General features: G+C 36.5%; 1 protein-coding gene and 1 pseudogene across 1 annotated transcript; one reads left to right on the top strand and one right to left on the bottom strand.

Annotated features, from left to right (window-relative positions):
* Nucleotides 1-18,789: 18,789 nt before the first annotated feature.
* LOC149080455 (uncharacterized) lies at nt 18,790-20,911 on the top strand. The gene is made up of 2 exons (XM_089239568.1): nt 18,790-18,918; nt 19,922-20,911. Exons 1-2 carry the CDS (start codon nt 18,887-18,889, stop codon nt 20,829-20,831), a joined length of 942 nt encoding a protein of 313 aa, XP_089095694.1. The 5' UTR covers nt 18,790-18,886; the 3' UTR covers nt 20,832-20,911.
* A 289-nt stretch (nt 20,912-21,200) lies between these two features.
* Nucleotides 21,201-22,448, bottom strand: LOC149080454 (uncharacterized; annotated as a pseudogene).
* Nucleotides 22,449-23,279: the final 831 nt, after the last annotated feature.

Below are 23,279 nucleotides of genomic sequence, written 5' to 3'. Positions count from 1 at the left end.
CTATTATTAATATTGTGCATTATATATAACTGTGAAAACTGTTTTAACTATCATCATTAATCTCGTTGATTGGTTTTCAGTACGGGTATAACTACCCCTTGACAACTCATATACAGGGTGTTCTGTTAATGGACCGACAAACTCCAGAGGGTTGTTAGTAGACATCAAGAGGAACAAAAATTGCAATGGAACATGGTGTCGCAAACTATGTTGAGAGGGTGAAAATCGCAAAACACGCATGCAGGTTTCGACGTCACGCTGGAACGACAAAAGTATAATAATAGCTATTAAATTATTAATTTCATTAGTTATTACAAGAGGAGTTGTTGTAAATGGTGGCCGCTGACGTCACTGCACAGTCTACAACGTCGTAAAAACGATTCCCGGACGCGCTAGAAGATACCAGGTATGCTTTTGATGTCTGCCGCAGCGACGACAATCCGCGCTACGACATTCTCCGGTATGTCCACAGGCGTCGCATAAACGAGTGATTTAAGGTGACCCCATAGGAAAAAGTCACGCGGATTGAGATCCGACGAACATGGAGGCCAAGCAATGGGTCCCACGCTTCCAATCCACCTCTTTGGGTATGTAACCTCAATAGCGCTAATTTACGTCGATGGCAGCGCGTGACCCTACCCCAGCGCATGCGTTTCACGTCGCTGCTTACGTCAGATATGGTGAGCGAACTCACGAACGCATTCAGCGATCAACTGACACCCACCTTTCGTCTCTTCTGGACTCAGAGCCTGCATGCGTTTTTCGCGATTTTCACCCTCTCAACGTGGTTTGCGGCACTATGTTCCATTGCAATTTTTGTTCCTCTTGATGCTTACTGACAACCCCCCCCCCCCGAGTTTGTTGGTCCATTAACAGAACGCCCTGTATAAATAGCTACATTTGTATTTTTTCCTCTCTCTATTTATTCTCTAAATTGCTCTTCAAACCAAGGATCTATATGTGTAGTTTGTTTTTTGAATTTGAATAAAATTGTGTTATTATTAATATTTCAGTTATTTCTATTTATAATTCAACATTATTGTACAACAGTTACAAGATGATTATTTCAATAGATTAAATTCTGAATAATTTGAAAGTTTCCTGCCGTTTTTTGAATCGATTAATTTATTGTAAATTCAAGTATTTGGCATTTGCTCCGTCCTACAGTTTATGTTGGACTGGTAAAATCCAGGCCTGGGCATCCGCCAGACATACCAGACTACGAGTCAGGCTCCATTGTGTACGTTGGGGAGTCATCTCGCATATCTGGCCTGCCTACTGAAAAGGTTGTTCGACTGTTACGTTCGTTAACTATCGAGAGCTATTCATATTCGTTAGCTATTCATATATAAATGGGTAATAAAAATCTTGTGATTTAGTGATAGAAAGAAGCTGAATGAATTTTAATAAATAAAAAGGGTTGGGTGAAAATGGATTCAATGAAACGTTTTGCAGTTTCAACGCATTTGACTGAAATTAATCAAAACAAAGAAAAAAAATATTAAACATTTACTTATACACATTTTTCAAACGAAATATCTTCATAATAAAGCAAAACTGGATTTAAAATTATCGTTTACCCATTCTTCATACAAAGTTCAGCACGCGAAGAGTTCTTGGGCGTATATGAATCGTCTTGAGAAAAAATGTATATACAGTACCGGATTATCTTAACCATTGTCAAAAGCTACCTGTTATCAGGAATCAACAAATTCAATACGAGAGTATTTTAGGTAAAAAAGCGCGTGCATATAGAAATGAATATTTGTGAACATTTGTGGGAAAAGAGGAAAGATTTCTTTTCTTACGAGTACAATCCCGGCTTTACGCGATTTTGAAAAGTTAGTTTAAGAAATTTCAACTTGCGAAATTCAGCCTGAAGCTTTAATTCTGAAAATGAGCTTTCAAACCGAAGATATAACATAGTTAACACAATGTATGAGGGTATATTCATTACCTTTTATAGCAGAAAGCCTCCGCGCGAAGCTGGTGACGTCACAGAAGTCGTCCAATTCACCTATAATCATTGGATATACTGCAAAAAAAAGGTAAAGTTTTCGTATACGTCGACTGCTATATCCAATGGCTACAGGTGAAATGGACAACTTCAGTCTTCAGTGACGTCAAAGCTTCGCGTGAAGGCTTTCTGCTATAGAAGATATTGGTATATTGCGCCGCGGACGCATGCGTATGGCTGAGCACATAGTGAAACGGAGAGCAAAGCAACGATGGGAGAAGAGATCTGTGCAGTGAAATCAAACACATTGATTCCAATGCGCCAGCGTATAGTGGCGCGAACCGCAGCAGAGCGGGAATTCTGCGATAACCGATAAGAGCAGTGCATTCAAGATATTTTGTTTTCGCCGCTCTGCTCGCTTGTGTGTAGCTTCAATATGGCCGTCGAAGGGCTTGTTTTCGCCGTTAAAAAGCGGTAGTGAGGTCAAAAATGTCACTAGAATCGTTGATGTAAAGTGCTCGACGTACTTCAAAATGGTGTGGACGATCAAATGAAAACAGCAAGTACCGAATATAATTTTCATATATTTCCCATCCAACTTTTTTCGTGTGCACGTGCTTAACCAAACCGAAAATGATTTATATTTAGAGTTAATAGTATTTATAGTTTGAGTTTTAAGCTAATTTATCATGCACCGTGTGTGGGTAAATGTATTTGAGTCGTCTGAATTAAAAATCATGTGTTTCTGTGGGAAAAATTGGCAAGTCTTATTTGTTTGTTTATTTTCTGTGTACCGTCAATATTTTCATACTGGAAGCGTACCGAATGTTTTTTTATGCTGGATTTTTTGGGTGTTAATAATTACGTTTCTTGTGTAAAAAAAAATGAAACAATGAAACCAACAAATATTTCTACAAATAAAGCTATTCGGAGGGGGGATTTTCTACTTACACCCTCCCGCTTATGCTAATAATACAAACATAAACGGTACGGGGGGGCTTTGATAAACTTGATTTTTTTCTCAATTTTTTACTCATAAATTTAGTAGAAAATATCATTGATCTTTTGAGAAGTGATCGCACTCAAGTGCCGCAGAAAAAGATGTAGCGAGGGAAGCGACCAAAATCTGAGGAATATTTCCGTAGTTATATTTAAAAATAGTGATATTCACACAATAGTAGTCTCGGCGTCACTTTACCGTGATATGCAGATTTTCCCCGCTAGATGGTGCCACCGGAAATGTTTTCGATTTTTCGCGCGTTTTTGGCCGACTTCCATTTTTTTCTTTAAAAAAAAAGGTTCCTTACTTGGAACAATTGGACTGAATTATCGTTATTGAATTTTGTGTACTGTGATAAGAGAAAAATGTCTTATTACATAGTAATAGCTCTATATTTTGTGCAATTTTTATTTGAACTCTTACATAAATGGCAGAAAATTTTCTGCTAAGTACTTGGATAAATTTCATTTTCGTATGTGAGGTTTTTGCGCTGCGACACCCATGCAGTGTTTTTTCTCCTCTTTTTACCACCTGTGAACTGAACTGACTTTGTGGTGTTGACTGGTGTTTGGGCGGTGTGCTTTGGATATCCCGAATTAGGAACCTGGTACGAATGTGTAGATCGTGGTGGCAATAACTCCCTGGCATAATTTTGTTTAGCCTGTCTTGTTCAATTTGACCATGTTTCCTCTCTTTTCTTTCCATTTTTCTTTCCCTCTTCATAGGCCTTCCTGGCCATTTCGTATGCCGACAATCGTCCTGGTTGGATGAGAATCGACTCTACATTCTATTCTGGTCTGGTCTGGTATAGCTGCGAGCAAGGAACATGACACACATAGTAGGGGCGTTTAATATAGCAGCGAGTATCGAAAAGAAACTCGCAATCAGCTTGGTTGTTTTAAATTAAAGAATGCTTAAAAATTCCATAATTATAAAAATCATTGCTCAGACATCAGTTTAGAAATAATAGTATTGTGAGTAGTCTTGGCGTCGCTTTACCGCGATAGTGCCGATTTTCACCGCTAGATGGCACCACCGGAAATGTTTTCGATTTTCGCGCGTTTTTGACCGACTTCCATTTTTTTCCGGATTTCGCACCTCTCGAACCAGACTTCCTGTCGCCTGGGAAATGTCCGATATATTTTTAAAAATGGCGGCATTTTTTTCCGGATTTCGCACCTCTCGAACCAGACTACTTGTCGTCTGGAAAATGTCGGATATATTTTCAAAAAATGGCGGTTGGTCTTATTTATCTGGAAAAAAACTATTTTAGTAACCTATCGGGATTCGAACCCATCACAACTGATGAAGCCTTTCGTTCTTCAGGCTAATGTGCTCACCACTGAACCAAATAAAATTGGGAACAAATGCCTTATGAAATAAGTATATAAAAAATAAAAATAATAGTACGTATATACGGTGAAAAAGGGCGAATATTGTGAACCATATCTACTGTTTTTCAATTATTTTCACACTAATTTTCCACAAACCTTTTTTTAAAATAAATTTTAAAAAATTTTCTCAAGATGGTCAAGCACGTGACCCACGTTGATGACGATACTAGATGGCAGCACTACCGATATTTAACTTCCGTGAAAATTATTCACTATGTCGTTATATAAAAATTTTTATTAAATGTCGTCCCGATTTTCTCTTTGGACATGAAGTTGTATTAGAAATGAATTTAAAAGAGAAAAAATTAAGTCGCTAAATTACGGCGAAAATGTCAATTTTGGCACCAAACTAACCAAGATTTTTCTCTAGCTGTTTTCAATCCTCAAGTTTGAAAAGATATAGTTCGTGTGTGGTTGATGATGATGCTAATTAACCACTAGTGTTCAAATTATGCTGCTTCGAGAAGAGCCTTTTTATAAAAAAAATATCCAAGTAAATCAAACATGATCAAAAAAAAACGCTCACTTTCCAAGCGTTATTATTTTTACCCATCGTCTTTGGATCTTTAAGAGATTAGATACCAAAAATATGCACAAAAAACACACACACAAGTTTTTATTGTCAACATTTTTATATTTCCTTCCATAACGAAACGAGATTTGTAACAACACCCTTAAGAAGCTTATTCTTTAGACATCACTTCTTATACTACATAAATAAGAAAGATATTGTGTCTTCCCGCACTTTATTACTTTATTTCTATATTCCATTCAGCCACATAAAAATTATTTATTTCATTTGTTTTATTTTCATTGATATTATTTTTTAAATTTAAACCTATTTTTAGTTTTTCATTATGTCACTTCATTCATGGCTTTTATTTTATTTTATCACTTTTATTTTATTTTTTTTATTCACTTCAAACACTTAAAAATTTATTTATTTCACTTTATTTTATTTTATCCAACTTATTCTACATGTTTTACTTTATTAATTATTCAAAATTTTATTCAAAAATTTTAATATTTAATTTCTTTATTTTATTATCATAGGCCATGTGTGCTGACAAATTGTTCCAAAATTGTAACGTAACGTTCAGTAGTAATCGTTTCTCGCACGAAGAAGGGGCCGATAATGCCTCTGGCGCATACCGCAGCCCATGCAGTAACTTTAGGCGAATGCAGTGGTTTCTCTTTACACAAATGAAAATTTTCGGAACCCTAAAATCTCCAGTTTTTTTTTTAAATTTTAAAAAATTTTAAAAAAAACTAAATTTTCAAAATTTCTGTACAACATTCTTACAGTTTTGCTAATAAACGTACCGTTTACCGCATAATTCTATTGATCTTTGTTGTAGAGATATTTAATTTTGAAATAAGGGCTTATTCGCTGATCACCCTGTATATATATATTAATTAAAATGTTATGTGAATAACCTTCACGCGTAGTTCAAACAGACTACAAATTTATTCAGTTCGATTATTTATTCTTATCAAGATATCGATTGCATGCTCGATAAGTTTATACATTTGTCTGGAATTTAAATTAATTCCTTTTATCGTCGGTGTGTTATTGACAAAAACACGAATGTCATAAATTGTATTACATTTCGTGAAAAAAACACCATCACCAAGAGGTTGGGAACGAGAACAGTTTCCTCTAAATTTGAAGCTGGGGTAGTCGTACACATTCAATGCAAGGCTAGATAAAGTGATAATTATAATCACGGACACAACGATGATCCCGATCAAGGCTTTCCCGGTCTCTTCACGGTTAAAAAATTTTCTCTGGGTCGTCACAGCGCTATCCTTTGACACGTCTTGCTAACTCTGTACTTATCACGATCTCCACTGGAAGTGACAAATGCTAGCGGGATTTCAGCAATTAATATGCTTCAGTATGAAAAATCGACGTGGTCTTTCTAGTGTTAAATTGTATTTACGTTAAATTGGGTGTGAAAACCGTGTCTCTGACATGTCTCAATGAATAAAATTTTCATAACTTAAGAAAATATTCATTTCATGCCGTTTTATGAAATATCAATGTTTCTTACATTTCTGCTGAAAAGATTTCTAATGTTTATCAATCCAGGAAGTTACTCCGACTTACGTACTATAAAATATTATATCTGTATGTTTATTCGAGTTTTTTTCATGAATTTTACATTCCTTAGTGGTATCAATGTCTGCATTGTTACCACGAGAGACATGTTTTTTCGAATAGTGATGAGAATAAGAAAAGGCTAAAAATAAACTACTGTATCCGATATGACTGGTGTCAACTAAAGAGTGGACATGGCATTTTAACTTTTATTCTTTCTCGCACCAATTTTCTCAGAAGTATGTGTGTATTCAATAAAATAATAATACTTTTATAAAAAAAGGGATAAATAACATGAAAAAATTATAAAAAACTTAAAAATGATAAAAATGTTAAAACTCATAAAAATGATTAAAAAAAAAATAATCCACAAGGAATTTTTAGCCAGCAAGACTTAAAATTAAAGTACTTTTTTACTGTTTCTAAATCGCGTTATATCGTGACAGAATGCGACCTACGTGAGTGACACTTATTACTTTCAAAGGTCACGCTTAGAATGAATAATAATAAGTTGGAAAGGCTTGAATTTAAAAAATAATATCAATGGAAATAAAGTGAAGTAAAACAAGTGAAATAAATAATTTTCAAGTGGTTGTGAATGGAATATAAAAATAAACTAAAAATGAAAAAATAAGCTAACACTGAAAATAAAATTATGACACTAAGATAATAAAATCAAATAGATAAAATAAAGAAAAAATTAAATTTTCGAATATAAGTTTGAATAATTAAATAGAGAATAAGTTGGGTAAAGCAAAATAAATTTTTAAGTGTTTGAAGTGAATAAAAAATAAAATTGTTAAAATAAATGCATGAATAAAGTGAAAAACTAAAAGTAGGTTTAAATTTAAAAAATAATATCAATGAAAATAACAAAGATAGTGAAAAACGATATATAGATGAAATAATAACGATAAAAAAATAAAGAAATGAAAATAAAATGTTGACACAAAGATAATAAAATCAAATAGATAATATAATAACGATGAAACATTAAAAAAAAAATTTTGAATGATTAAAAAATAAACGAAATGAAAAAGATAATAAAATAAAGAAATTAAATATTAAAATTTTTGAATAAAATTTTGAATAATTAATAAAGTAAAACATGTAGAATAAGTTGGATAAAATAAAATAAAGTGAAATAAATAAATTTTTAAGTGTTTGAAGTGAATAAAAAAAATAAAATAAAAGTGATAAAATAAAATAAAAGCCATGAATGAAGTGACATAATGAAAAACTAAAAATAGGTTTAAATTTAAAAAATAATATCAATGAAAATAAAAAAAATGAAATAAATAATTTTTATGTGGCTGAATGGAATATAGAAATAAAGTAATAAAGTGCGGGAAGACACAATATCTTTCTTATTTATGTAGTATAAGAAGTGATGTCTAAAGAATAAGCTTCTTAAGGGTGTTGTTACAAATCTCGTTTCGTTATGGAAGGAAATATAAAAATGTTGACAATAAAAACTTGTGTGTGTGTTTTTTGTGCATATTTTTGGTATCTAATCTCTTAAAGATCCAAAGACGATGGGTAAAAATAATAACGCTTGGAAAGTGAGCGTTTTTTTTTGATCATGTTTGATTTACTTGGATATTTTTTTTATAAAAAGGCTCTTCTCGAAGCAGCATAATTTGAACACTAGTGGTTAATTAGCATCATCATCAACCACACACGAACTATATCTTTTCAAACTTGAGGATTGAAAACAGCTAGAGAAAAATCTTGGTTAGTTTGGTGCCAAAATTGACATTTTCGCCGTAATTTAGCGACTTAATTTTTTCTCTTTTAAATTCATTTCTAATACAACTTCATGTCCAAAGAGAAAATCGGGACGACATTTAATAAAAATTTTTATATAACGACATAGTGAATAATTTTCACGGAAGTTAAATATCGGTAGTGCTGCCATCTAGTATCGTCATCAACGTGGGTCACGTGCTTGACCATCTTGAGAAAATTTTTTAAAATTTATTTTAAAAAAAGGTTTGTGGAAAATTAGTGTGAAAATAATTGAAAAACAGTAGATATGGTTCACAATATTCGCCCTTTTTCACCGTATATACGTACTATTATTTTTATTTTTTATATACTTATTTCATAAGGCATTTGTTCCCAATTTTATTTGGTTCAGTGGTGAGCACATTAGCCTGAAGAACGAAAGGCTTCATCAGTTGTGATGGGTTCGAATCCCGATAGGTTACTAAAATAGTTTTTTTCCAGATAAATAAGACCAACCGCCATTTTTTGAAAATATATCCGACATTTTCCAGACGACAAGTAGTCTGGTTCGAGAGGTGCGAAATCCGGAAAAAAATGCCGCCATTTTTAAAAATATATCGGACATTTCCCAGGCGACAGGAAGTCTGGTTCGAGAGGTGCGAAATCCGGAAAAAAATGGAAGTCGGTCAAAAACGCGCGAAAATCGAAAACATTTCCGGTGGTGCCATCTAGCGGTGAAAATCGGCACTATCGCGGTAAAGCGACGCCAAGACTACTCACAATACTATTATTTCTAAACTGATGTCTGAGCAATGATTTTTATAATTATGGAATTTTTAAGCATTCTTTAATTTAAAACAACCAAGCTGATTGCGAGTTTCTTTTCGATACTCGCTGCTATATTAAACGCCCCTACTATGTGTGTCATGTTCCTTGCTCGCAGCTATACCAGACCAGACCAGAATAGAATGTAGAGTCGATTCTCATCCAACCAGGACGATTGTCGGCATACGAAATGGCCAGGAAGGCCTATGAAGAGGGAAAGAAAAATGGAAAGAAAAGAGAGGAAACATGGTCAAATTGAACAAGACAGGCTAAACAAAATTATGCCAGGGAGTTATTGCCACCACGATCTACACATTCGTACCAGGTTCCTAATTCGGGATATCCAAAGCACACCGCCCAAACACCAGTCAACACCACAAAGTCAGTTCAGTTCACAGGTGGTAAAAAGAGGAGAAAAAACACTGCATGGGTGTCGCAGCGCAAAAACCTCACATACGAAAATGAAATTTATCCAAGTACTTAGCAGAAAATTTTCTGCCATTTATGTAAGAGTTCAAATAAAAATTGCACAAAATATAGAGCTATTACTATGTAATAAGACATTTTTCTCTTATCACAGTACACAAAATTCAATAACGATAATTCAGTCCAATTGTTCCAAGTAAGGAACCTTTTTTTAAAAGAAGTAATGACCAAAATAGAATGAGTTCCATTCAGTAAGTGCTCATAACCAAATATTATTTACAAAATGAAAAGATAAATATTTATATACATGGGTTTCATTTAAAATGCGAGAGATGAATTTCAACAGAGACATAAAAACAACAAGAAGCTTCTGAATGATTCAATTCTAAACCAATATATACAATAGTTAAACTTTTTACAAGCGAGAAGGCGGCTATAATGTAGTCCAATCTAAATGAAAAATTTGCTGTGGCCTTCTGTATTTCCTCAGTTCTTGTGTATCATAATCCACAATATCTGCAAGATGTTGGTGTGTGGATTCTTTCATTCTGTCAAATTGATCTTGGGGAAAGACACATATGGTGTGAATGCTTTCATCGGGGACATGGAGGAGAATTTTTCGCTTTTTCCCTCCCTAACTGAACAACAAAAAATCATAATGGTGAAACAAAACCTTGTAGGCCCCGCGAAAATGTTCGTCCAGTCTCAAAGAGGGCTAACGACATGGAAAGCATTAAAGGGAACACTACTTGAGGAATTTATCATGAAGATAAACAGTGCTGAATTGCATAGACGACTTCAACAACGAAAAATGCATCCGTCAGAAAACCTTTCCGAATATTTTATAGCTATTCGAGAATTAGCTAGCCATGCAAATGGTATTATCGATGATGTGTCGATTATAGACTATTGTATAAACGGTATTTCTGATTTACCGGCAAATAAATTTCTACTCTATGGGTGCCAGACGATTGCCGAATTCAAAACAAAATTAATGATGTATGAAAAAGTCTTTAATGAATCAAGCCGTAGCCGATCCGCGACTGTATTTCATCATTCAACTAATGTTGCTAAAAATCCTCGTGATGTAAACAATTGGTTCCACAAGCGTGACCCGAAATTAAGCAGTCAAAAGCCAAACCCGAGTTTCGAAAACTTTCATACACCTAGGCAATCACAGCAGATCAGGTGTTTTAATTGCAATGGAAATGGTCATATTTCTAGGCTGTGTCCAGAGAAACATCGAGGACCAAAGTGTATTTCCTGTTCCGAATTTGGTCATAAATCTGACGCGTGTCCACAAACCATCCAAAAATCTTTGCATGATGCCACTGACGTAAATAATATTTACCACGCTACTCCGCTAGATAAAATGTGCAAAAATGTTCGAATCATGGGTGCTAAAATAAAATGTCTAGTTGATACAGGAAGCCAAATCACTCTCATGAAAAAAAATGCATGGTGTTCTAACTGGATTTGGTTATTCAAAAATTCGTGTCATTGGTTCTTTTCAAACGACGCTTTCCATTGACGATCAGAACCTTACTGCTCAGATACACGTTGTGCCGAATCCCTCCATGATATTTGATATTATCCTAGGATGTGATGTTATAAAGCAAGCCGAACTGACTATTACACCCGATGGTGTGATATTTTCCAACCTTCAGAAGCAGACGTCTGACGAGGCACATAAACCACTCGTTTATGCGATACTTGAAGAAAACCCTAAAATTGACATTTTGCCCGTAGTGTCGAAAGAAACCCAAACTGATGGTGACCAATTATTTCCATCTGATGCGCCTACTAAAACCGAAACTACGAATGCTGAACTTTGTATCACGGTCACAGACGACAAACCGATATGCCATCCTCCCAGAGAGCCTTTCATCGAACGTGATATTAGTGAAGAATAATTCTTCGATTCGCTTGAAGACGATATTGAAGATGACAAACAGATGAGTCCTGTGCGCGATAAGCTGGTTGCACATATGGTCAACACCGACGATGAACAACATATGACAACATATCGTGAAGCATTCAACAGCGTCCGCCGTCATGGAAGCTGAACCTGATAACAACACTGATGATGAAGGTTGTTGCTGTTTCTTCTCTCTAGTTGCCGAATTGATACATTGGACAGATTTGAAAGAAAGTGCTATAGTGTTTGTGTTGGTATTACTTCTGCTGTTATCTCTAAAATATTTCTCATATATAAGTGTTGCAGCATACCTCTTCGTTGTAATTTTGGCCGTTGCTATATCTTTTCGGATATCCAACAGCCTTCATCAAGCTGCCCGACAACCTAATAGAAAGACTGCCAAACCGAGTAGTCTGCATCCCCATCAAAAAGACGATACCCCTTTGAACACCTACAATATCAATCACCTCGGACATCTGCCGACGTCGAACAAAAACTTGAAACAAATGTCAAAAGTCAGAAAGACGTATAACTATCGTAGAAAACCTCCAATCAAATACAAACTGAACGACGTTGTCACAATAATATGAATATTTGACTTTTTGATTTTATTGTGTATATATTTTTTTTCTGCTTTCTTTTCATTTGATGCGATTGATTTTTTTTTTATTATTCATGCTCCTATTGATTTCGTATTTCCATGAATGATAGATGATTATTATGATTATGAGCGTATTATTTCATGATTAAGCGTATTATCATTTTTCGATAGACGTGTTATTTTGAAACTTACGAAATATTTCTTTATTTTTTTGCGTGTGTTTATGTACGGGGTGATTATAAAAAAACTATCCCGACGTATGGGCCCCTAACTATCATACCATTCACAGAAACTGAATGAAATTTTGGCATAAGGTATTTTGAGGTATGCGCTCAAGAATGATATGGAAAACAACAGTGTCACTCTAACAGTTACGGTTACAGTGAGAAAATTTCGAAAATATCAAATGGCAACACCAAGTTTTTTGTATTGGAATGCGATCTCCATACTGAAAAACACTAAATAGCGTTGGAATGGCACCTGTAGCACGAAAATCCCCGGAGCTAGGCAAGGAAAAAGTAAAAAGGACTTTGCCGTGCACCAGAGCATTAACTTTCGTTTCATTCGCCACACCGTTTCTTCGGCTGAGATCCCAGCCTGATTAGTCCTCCACAAGGTCATGTGGAAAATTTGTGAAACACAATAAAATGCTTTATTTTATGCTGCTTCTCTGTCCTTATTGGTTGTCCTCACTTTTAGCCTATCTACCGCCGGTGATTTTCATGCTACAGTTGCCGTTCGAACGGTATTTAGGGTTTTTCACAATGGAGATCACATTCCAATACAAAAAAGTTGGTGTTGCCATTTGATATTTTTGAAATTTTCTCACTGTAACCGTAACTGTTAGAGTGACACTTGTTTTCCATATCATTCTTGAGCGCATACATCAAAATACCTCATGCCAAAATTTCATTCAGTTTCTGTGAATGGTATGATAGTTAGGGGTCCATATGTCGGGATAGTTTTTTTATAATCACCCTGTATATATATATTTCTTATTTTTAGCGTGTTTTTTATTTTTCGATAATTTTTCCCATGATGTGTTTTTTGTCGCTGATTTTTTTTTTATTTTTACGTGTTTTAATTTTTAGTTATGAGTCAATATCTTTTTTTTGTTTGCGGATGCGATTACTGATTATTAGTTCTAAGATGTATTTTATTATAATTATTATTGCCGTTTAACCGTATTATGCCGAATTTTTTTTCTATTTTTTGATGTCCATTTTTTTTCCTGGCAAGTTTTTTTGTCTGTTTGCTTATATATATGTGTATGCATATTATATGTATGAGTATTACACATGCGAGGGCGCATGCTACATATCAGAATGGCCGATGTAGGAAGGAAGACGTCCTATCTTTCACGTTAATATAAGAGCGCCCTCTGACGATGTATACGGAGCTCAGGCAGACTAGAGTTGCCAGATTGGCGGTTTTCCCGCCAAATTGGGCTGGTTTGAAAACGGTTCGGCGGGAAATTTTTGGCTTTGGCGGGTGGCGGTTTTTGGGCGGTTTTTCCAAAATTGTGTTCATAGCGAATTTCTCCCTATTTTTCTTTGCTTGAAGGAAAGAAGTTTTTCTTTTTCACTTCAGTCCCCACTTCATGTTGTGTTTTCTTTCTGACAAGGCAGAAAGGGTGGGGGGCATCTCAACCCAACTATGGAAAGCCAGAACTTTCAACCATAATGCCTTTGCCACCCAATAATTGAAGGGACCGTAAAACAAAAATTTTGGAAATTGTCCTAGGCTCTAGATCAGTGGTTTTCAACCTTTACCGCGGCCAATCGGTTATAATATATCCAATGTAGTATAAGGGAAGTAGTATATCCAACATTATAAGGGAAATGGGAGACTTCAGTGACGTCACGAGCTTCGCGCGGAGGCCTTCTGCTATAGAAGGTGTTGCTCCGGCCCGACGGTTGGAAAACACAGTATCTAGACCCATGGCCCCCCCCCATCCTGAAGCAGGACCCCGGGCTGCGAGCTTTTGCGGGGCCCCTGACAACACTTCCACGGGCGCCCTTTATGATGAATTTATAGCGGGGGGAAAAAAAATGTTGAAAATCCCGGGTCCCAGGGCTGAAGCCTTGACAGCCCACCCTTTGTGGGGGCCATGTCTAGACCACAGAAGCCTGTGAAAGAAACCGTAGCCTCTACAAGCGTGGAGCTGGCAGGGCTCAAGCCCGGGAACCAGTTCTGTCTTAACGCATGAGCCCGGCGGTCTCAAGAGAAGAGGGGCCTCAGAAAATCGAAAGGTAGTTGTATTTTTCGGGGATTTTCCATGTAGGGAATCAGAAAAATATTGGCTCTCGGGGCCCATGATGCTCATAAAACGACCCTGCCAAGAACCCAGAATAACTTTTTTTGTTTACTAGACCATGAAAAATGTGGCCTGGGACCCATACCTAATATTTAAAATCATTGTACCAAATTTCGTAGACACCAATGCACAATTTGAGGCAGTGCCGTCTTGACGCATGGGCCAACCCGGGGGCACGTCACGGAGGCCTTGATTGAAGGGGGGGGGGGATAAAAAATGAGATATGGTTAAGATTTGCGAGATTAAGCATGTGAATTGGTAAGTAGGCATTTGCAGTGTGGATAGAGGGCTGAGTAGAATCAATTTGCCCAGGGGGACCCATGATGCTTTTAAGACGGCCGCGACTCCACGCCATCTCTGGGCCGTTTTTCCAGGAGAGAGAATGTGTAGCCCTGACTTTCGCAACTTTTCAAAATCAATTTATTCGGTAAAAAAAACCATATTTTTTACGAAAAAGTGAAAAGTGGGGAGGGGGGGGGTTAGTGACTATAACAAGAAAAGAGAGCTATAAGCCACACCTTTTCAGGCTAGAATATCGTGAAACTGTAGCTCGCTTGTTGCTTCATAGATGGCAGCACGAGTTCAAATATTTTGGGCTACTTTTTGGCTACTTTTGAAGAGGATTTTGGCTGGGAATTTTTGAAGGACCTGGCAACTCTGAGGCAGACGTCGACGTGTACGTGGGTGAGACCAGACGTGGCCTCCCACACTGACGCTTTTGTTGTATTATTTTGTTTCTTATTTAATGAAGATCAATGGGTTAAACTATCTTAGTATCCCTTTTAATTGTATTAATGTGAGCATTCCCTACATTAGTGTTATCGTCAGTGTCAATATTTTGTAGTGTTTCTCTAACCTGGGAACCAAACAAGGGTTGTGAATTGCTCAGTTTGTCTTCCCTGGAAATTTTTTTTTCGTTTTTTGTTAGACGCCACAGTGAAACCATCGTTACTATCTGCTATCTCATCACATGTATCATTTCCATTAAGTGTCTCATTTTATTTGTGTTTATATTGTTAGATGCAACAATATTTGGATGTAATGGTGTGCTATGAGAATCATTGCTACAATCAGATTGCCCTGCCAACACTTGATTATGTTCATTGGGCTCAGAAGCATTGGAGGCATTATCATCCAACAAATTTGGTGTTGAGTGAGAAAAATTTGCATCTAATATAGTGTATTTGTTGTAGGTGCAACTACACTGGTGTAAGAAATTAAGAGAATTTGCAGACTGGGTCGATTAGCTCTAGAACTACTGTACCGATTTTAATGAAATTTGATATGTACATACATTGATACAATACAAAACAAATAACCATTCAATAGTTGTAATACACACGCATGATCGTGTGTAACACTCGTTGGAGTCGGAAGGTATGAAACAGCGGTTGCAGAATAAACAAAAAAATAGGTTAATAGGGGGGTATGGTCCCCTCTTACAGATATACAGATCTCGCAGCGTGATTTCATACTTGAAATAAAGCAGTTTATCATTTCCTGTGGCAATTGGTCCCACTCGTTCAGCAACGCTGTTTTCATTCCCTGGATGGTTCCCGGAGGGGGGTTGCGAATTGCAATTGCCCTCCCCAGAGCGTCCCAGACATGCTCTATAGGGTTAAGGTCTGAAGATCTGGCTGGCCAATCCATCTGGCGAATATCCTCACTCTCTAGAAAATCGTCGAGCAGAAGAGCTCTATGTGGCCTCGCGTTATCGTCCATTAAAATGAACTCAGCGCCAACTGCACCCCTGAAAAGGTGAACATAGGGCTCCAAGACCTGATCCCTATACCTCACACCAGTCACAGTGCCTCTTTCAAAGACATGGAGAGGTGTTCGGCCATCCAACATGATGCCGGCCCAGACCATTAAACCTCCTCCGCCATAATGGTAGATTTCGCGGACATTGGAGGGTAGATAGCGGTTCCCTGGTTCTCTCCATATGAACGTACGGCGAGAATCGGTGCTTAGGCTGAACCGGGACTCATCAGTAAAGAGAACGGTCGCCCATTGATCCATACTCCAATCTCTATGCTCTCTGCACCATGATAAACGGATTCTCCTGTCCGTAGAAGTGAGCGGGACGCAAACAGCAGGTCTTCTTGCGAACAACCCTCTTTCATGAAGTCTTTTGGAAACAGTCACCCTTGATACACGGGTTCCTGTGGCTGCCTACAAGTCACGAGAGAGCTGAGAAGCTGTAGCACTCCTGTTACGCCTCGCTATAATCGACAAATGGCGATCTTCTCTGGCCGTCGTGGCTCTTGGACGACCTTGCCCAGGCTTTCTCTCGATGGATCCGGTATCCTGGAACTGTTTCCATAAGTTACACACGACGCTGGGCGTTAAATTGAACTCTCTACAAATCTGGACTTGAGATTGGCCTGCTTCTAGCCTCCCCACGATTCGCCACCTCATTCCATCATCTAAACGTTGATGGTTACTCATTTTTACTGTTACAATGGGGCGCATTAGTGTGACGTCATGACCAGCAACGCTGATTCCAAACAAACTCTGCTGCGCGAGATTATAAAGGAAAACGCCATAGGACGTAGGTGAGTCTCTGTTTAAATTATTTTTCTAAAAAAAATATGATCAAATAAGACTTGTAAGTTCTTTAAATGGAAACTTCAAACTCTCGTGAACATGTGATGTGAAAAATATAATAATGATTCGTCTTTAATTAGCTGTGAAAACTTTTTATTTTTCGCGTGCTATCTGTTTACTCGCATTAGCCTAGTAGCCCTGCTTTCGCTTCCTGCAATGAATCCATCATTCAATCTCGAACATGTTTTATTTTTAGGTCTTTTTTTTTTCCTCTATCAAAAATGGTGATGTGTTTTGTTCCTGATTGTAAGCACTACAGTGACAGGGACGATTGCAGTTTTTACAGATTTCCAAATGATGCAATGGTGAAGAAGCAGTGGGTTAAAAATATCAGGTTAGTTGGAGTTTCTTATTCATGATCCACAGTTTTTAGAAACGCACATTTTCTGTGAAAATATTTTATCATTTGGACATTTTGCATTCATACAAAAAAAATGAAATAGTCTATAGTTAAACAGATATCAGACTTGTTTAGAGCTGAAAAGATTTAATAAGAAATCTGCTTTCAATGTATTCCGAGAAAAAATGTTTTAGATTAATCGTACAACTTCAACTTGTTGATGACAGCAGTGTGTACATTCCTCATTGCAGTCACACCAGAACTTTGCCACTGGACTTATCCTGTTGCCAAGATTTCTTCCAGCCCAGCTTCGTGTCAGAGTCTGGAACACATTTTATTTTGACAGTAGTGGTGCAAGGGAAAAGCAAAGGGAGAGGAAGGTTCTCTTCAGGTGTTGAAATAGAAACACTTTTTTAACTTACGAGGGCGGAAACACTTTTTTGTGTGAAGTTACCCTGAACACTGAAATGAGAAAGAGCTTTTGAGGGAGTAGCTTCATGAAGATATGTTGAAAAAGTGAATTATCATATCACTAGCTTGTCACCAAGAGGCAAGTCTTTTTGTTTTCCAGTGAAGCATGGTTACTTTTCCATAAATGTGGTCAGCGCCAACTTGAAGCCTTTTTTTTCACTCCAAAGTTGGCAACCTGATAACCAAATCAATGTTTTGCTAGTTTTTGCAACCCTTTATCAAACCACATTAACTAACCGCATGTTTTGTAAATATAATTTTTGTATAATACCCCTGTAGTTTTCCTCATTTCTCACATATTTCGATTTATTATTGCACATTACCACATATTAGTTTGATTTCATGTAAAAATTGAATATTTTTGTGCAATTGTATGGTTCTTAGTCAGCCATCTCAAATTGACCACTGCAAAAGCAGCGATTTGTTTGTGCGAAAAAAGTTGCCACGCTGGCCGTGACCACGCTTATGGAAAATTAACCAAACATGATTGTGAAGGTATATTTTAAAATTAACTTTGTTACCTCACCTTAGTTGCATTACTTTAAATATTAATTATTTTCAGACATAGTAGAACTACAGCATTGGCGTACGCAAGGGGGATTGGGATTCTAACCCCCCCAAGCCAAGATTATAGTGTTATTTTGCAGGAAAAAACGTAAAAAAACCCTCATTGAGAAGAAAAAAAATTGAAACCCCCACCCTTTGAGAAAATTCTGTGTACGCCTATGGACTACAGTTACGCCATCTCTTAGCAATATTGAGAAATACAAAAAAAAATCACACAGAATATAATGCAATGTGTAAGTAGCAACAAATTCATTTCCAATTATGTAATTTTTCTCTTTGCCACATGACATGCGACTCGGACTGTATGGGCATAAAAAAGCTGAATGTATGACATGTGACACAGACCAAGAAGGAGTTAATTCTTTCAGTCGCGGTATATATTCAGAGTATCCCAAAATCACTTTCGCTTTGAGAAGAATTGTGGCATCGAAAGGGAGCTGTGTGTGTGCGGCAGAAAAATATAGAAATTCTTTGCATATTTCATGTGTTCTCATTGTGTGGTCTCATTGACTTTTCTTTTTCCAGGAGACAAGACCGTTCACCATCCAAGAGTTCTGTTGTTTGTTCATGCCATTTTGTAAACAAAGAAAAGAAAAATGGACCTACTATTTTTAATAGAAATAAGAACAAGCACATGTCATTCGAATCTCCTGAAAAGCGGAAAAGGTGTGTATTTTTGTTTCTTAACAATTTTTTTTTATTCAAGCACCAAAATTTTAACTTTTGCATAGGAAAACCATATCTCCTGAATGCAGTGTGCATAATGCCATTTTGCATGAAACGGTGTATGTGAACATTGACCATGCCATGGAGATCAAATGCGTTCAGCAATTGCCAGAAGCAAAATGGGTTTTCGCATTTTCCCTATTTATGTTCTAATTGTTTATTTAGGACTTCATAATTTTTTTTCCTTGTACTCCTGCTATTGTTTGTGGGTGACTGCAGAGTATATATAAATATCACAAGACTTATTATTTATCTTGTATGTGTATAAAAAATCATTCTAGTTGTCTTCACTATCACTTCATATTATTATGACCACTTCCTACTTTTCAGTATCGAAGAGCAATGTTGCTGAAAAAATACTGTGTCTTTTTTCTGTGCATATGAGGTGTGATATAGGCATTTTGAAATCGTGTGGCTTGTTTCTGCCAGGGATAGAAGGACTGATTTCTGAAAGTTCTAGCTTTCGCACTAAGGGCACATTTTTGAACTGCTTCCAAACTATTGTGGACCGTAATTGCATCAGCACAATCAACAGTAACTGTGGAACACCAGGTACCATTCTTTGAGAAGGGGGCAATTTTCTCCGAGAAGTATATGAGGACACATAGACATTTTAAAAACTGGTGATCACACACAAAGTTCATGCAAGTTTTTGTATCTTTATACAGTAGACTCTTGCTAATCTGGCACATATCAGACCAGGGTGTGCCAAAGTACTGCAAGTCCTATTAAAATAATGTAAACTTCTGTGCTCAGACATAAAGACAGTTATTCCTCTTCTATGATCGAAGAAATAACGCCTAAAATATGCCGGATTACTAGATGGGCCAGATTATCGAGAATCTACTATATTACTTTTTTCTTCAGTTTATCTAGATTTTAGCTTAATGTTTATAAATAAATTTAATCTACTTCAATGAAAAATTTTTTTCTTCTTAAACAGGTCACAGAGCGCAACGAGCAGATCTCAAAAGAAAGGAAAAGCTGCTAAGACACACCTTGAATCGGATGTAGATCAGCCTGGGCCATCAAACCAACAATTAAATGTGTCAGTTAGCTCTGCAGTTAGTGATGGGGAAATTTATTTCTTGCAACAAGAAGTCACTAACTTGCAAGCTGAACTTAAGAAACTGAAGACACAAGTTTTCAGATATGAATTCATCAAGAGTGATGAAAAACAATTACATTTCTATACAGGTGTAGTAACCAGTGAAATCTTTGATCTGATTCACAAATTATGTACCAGAAAACGTATTGATTACTATATTAGGTGGAATGTTGTGAATTTAGCTACAGAAGACCAAATGCTGATCACACTCATGAAATTAAGACTGAATTTGTGCCACGCAGACCTTGCAGCAAGGTTTTCAGTTAGTTCCAGCTCTGTGAGCAACATTTTTATAACATGGGTTCATTTGCTGCACACATATTTACATGAGGTACTTATGACAACTGTACCTTCCCAGAAGAAAAATCAAATATGCCTCCCGAAGTGCTTCAAACATTTCAGGAACTGTAGAATGGTTATTGATTGTACTGAGGTTTTTGTTACAGTGCCCAAAAAAATGGAGCATCAAAAACTATTTTACAGTAATTACAAGCATAGAAATACAATGAAAGGGTTAATTGGGGTTGCACCTAATGGTGTTGTCACTTTTGTCAGCGAGTTGTACCCAGGTTCAACATCTGACAAAGAAATCGTTCGGCATTGCGGAATACTCAATGTTTTTGAACCTGGGGACCTGATACTAGCAGATAAAGGGTTTTTGATTTCGGATTTGGTTCCTCCCGGTGTGTGTGTCAATGTACCCCCCATTTCTTTTTCAGCAGCAGTTTTCTCCGAGCGAAATTGAAACTACTACAAATATCGCCAGGGCACGAATTCATGTAGAAAGAGCAATTGGAAAGATAAAAGTTTATAAGATTACCAGATTGATTGCCAAGCCCCTCTTCCCATTCGCCACTAAAATTTGGCAGGTTTGTGCAGTTTTGACAAACTTTCAGTCCCCTTTATTAAAAGAGGTTGCTGAATCATTTATTTGATTTTTTTATATATGCTCTGTTGCTTTAATCCTCATTGGTTCAGTATGATTGATCTAAAAATTTACTTTCCTTACCTCTCCAACTTAAAAATGTTTTACCCTCACTTTTTATAAACGGTGATTCTAAAATGAGACTGGGAAGGAAAGATATTTATACCTGCGTCATTTGCAAAGTGCTTTATTGCTATGTTTATATAACGAATACTGGAAATTATGACCATCAACCAGTGATGAATGAAACATTTTATTTACAACACATCAATCGTTTGCTGAGGATAGACAGGACAAAACATAAATTAACCCGAAATATGAAAACAGCTAGGTACATTTACAAGCCGTAACATCAAGTTCCTTTTTCAGTAGCTAAGAAAATATGGAAAGAGCAACCCTGGAGTTTCACCGTATCTTATATTTCTAATTTTTTCTTAGCTAATAAAGAAAAAAATACAATTCCAACTTTTGAGTTTATTTACGCATTTCTCATTTGTGTTACTGAGGATTTTCCAATATCCATGGAACAAAATGTTTTACATAAAAATCTTGCAATATACTTATGTTTTTTGCCCATCCTGCATCTTTTTCTACAACAAAACTAATGCAATCCTTAGTCGTCCACACTACAACATAAGCCGTATTACGATTGGCTATGTACAGTTCTCCTTGAACTTGATGGAAGTATTAGTGATCTTTATTGATCACAAATTCATCATTTTTTACTGAAAAGAAATACTTTTTGTCCTCTTTGAGGGCCTGCAAAAGCTTTTGATCTCTGAATTTATAAGGGCATTTAACTTCCACAATGTACTCTTGCTATGCCATCAGGACTAGCACCCAAGAACCCACAACTGTGCAGCCAGATGCCAGTTGGTTTGACTGCCATATTAGTAGTTTCTTTGAATTTGTTGATGGCCATTTCTTCGTGTTGGTGACCCCATTGAATTGCTCTAACTCCATCTAATTTATATGACCCCATCAGTTTCTTGAAAAGGGAGGGTGGGTAACGCTGCCTCTTAGTTGCATTGAGGACAGCGCCAAAATTGCTGGCTGTCAACCTGAAATTTTTACAGGCTCCCCACTTCCAGTTTTCATGTTGTCCCACAGTTTCCTCTGCTATAAAATGTATCTGTTCATGTGTCAAAGAGCGGTGTTCTTTAAAAAATAATGTTTTGTCGACACAATGGCGAAACTCTTCAGAAAAAATTATGTCCCCCATTTGATGATTAAAGTTTTTCAAGTCATCATCTGGTTCTCGGCTCAAAATCCATGAAAAGCCAACACAGTAATTTCCCTTTGCAAGCTTTTCGCACAGCTCTTTCCGTATTTCATTTTTTTCCTCTGTATCCAAGTTAACCGGCTTGTATGCTCTTGTTACATTGTCCCCTAGGGCAGGAACAGTCGGCCTGAGTGACTTTGCCGCTTCCATCTAGATAAGCCTGCGAAACAGTAAAACAAAATTTTATTTATATATAGAAATATATTTGTTGTTAAAGTATCTCACAAATTCATTTAAATCATTATAATATTGTGATTACATCATCATGCCCAGTTGATTATTAGGAAAACAAATATTTACCACAGATAGAACGAAACGAATATCCCTATGCAAAAGAATTTGAATTATTGGATCATTTTTAATAGACCATTCAGGCTCAAAGAAATGACTGCATGACAGGCAGAGGGCTCCCACATGTCCTACTTTTCCTACTTTTTGGTAAAATGTCCTACTTTTTTTACGAAATCCTATCGACAAAATTTGTGTAATTGGTTTTAATTGAGCAGGAAATTATTGATATATTGCCAGGTATTACAAATGTTAGAGAATGCAATTAATGATTCTGCCAAAGCAGAAATTGTATCATTTTTAAGGTAATTTAGGGGGGGGGTGTATGCGGACCATTCGATTGATTAATTTTTCACTTGCTTAGTTTGAGGGTTCAACAAATATAGTAGTCATTAAAAACTTCTGGCTGGAAGGAAAAATAATTTTGTATTTATTACTTCGTGCTAGAAATAAAAGTGCTTCATTTGTCGAAAATGATTACACTGGCATTGAACAGTAAAATGTGAACAAAACAAAAATTTAGAAAATGATGAGCAACGCAGTAAAACTATCTGGTTCACCTTGCCCTGTATACGTCGGATCTTGTAATTTAAATATTTTGCATTGTGCTTTCGAAAGTGGTCTCGAAGGTGCTGGTCATTCTTGAAAAATGTATGTCTTCGAAATTTGCTGTGCCTTGTCGAAGAGAGTTGACAAGC

The sequence above is a fragment of the Pholcus phalangioides genome, unplaced genomic scaffold (genome assembly GCF_987345545.1).
Source record: "Pholcus phalangioides strain wild (caught in Gottingen) unplaced genomic scaffold, Ppha-v1.0 ptg000011l_1, whole genome shotgun sequence".
Lineage (NCBI taxonomy): Eukaryota > Metazoa > Arthropoda > Arachnida > Araneae > Pholcidae > Pholcus > Pholcus phalangioides.
Note: the sequence above shows the minus strand (reverse complement) of the source record. Positions and strands in the feature narration are given on the sequence as shown.

Excerpts from the sequence above, each read along its gene's own strand:
- LOC149080455 (XM_089239568.1), top strand. The coding sequence starts at position 18,887 with ATGTCATTCGAATCTCCTGAAAAGCGGAAAAG. Across the intron at positions 18,919-19,921 it reads TCTCCTGAAAAGCGGAAAAG|GTCACAGAGCGCAACGAGCA; the intron begins GTGTGTATTTTT and ends CTTCTTAAACAG.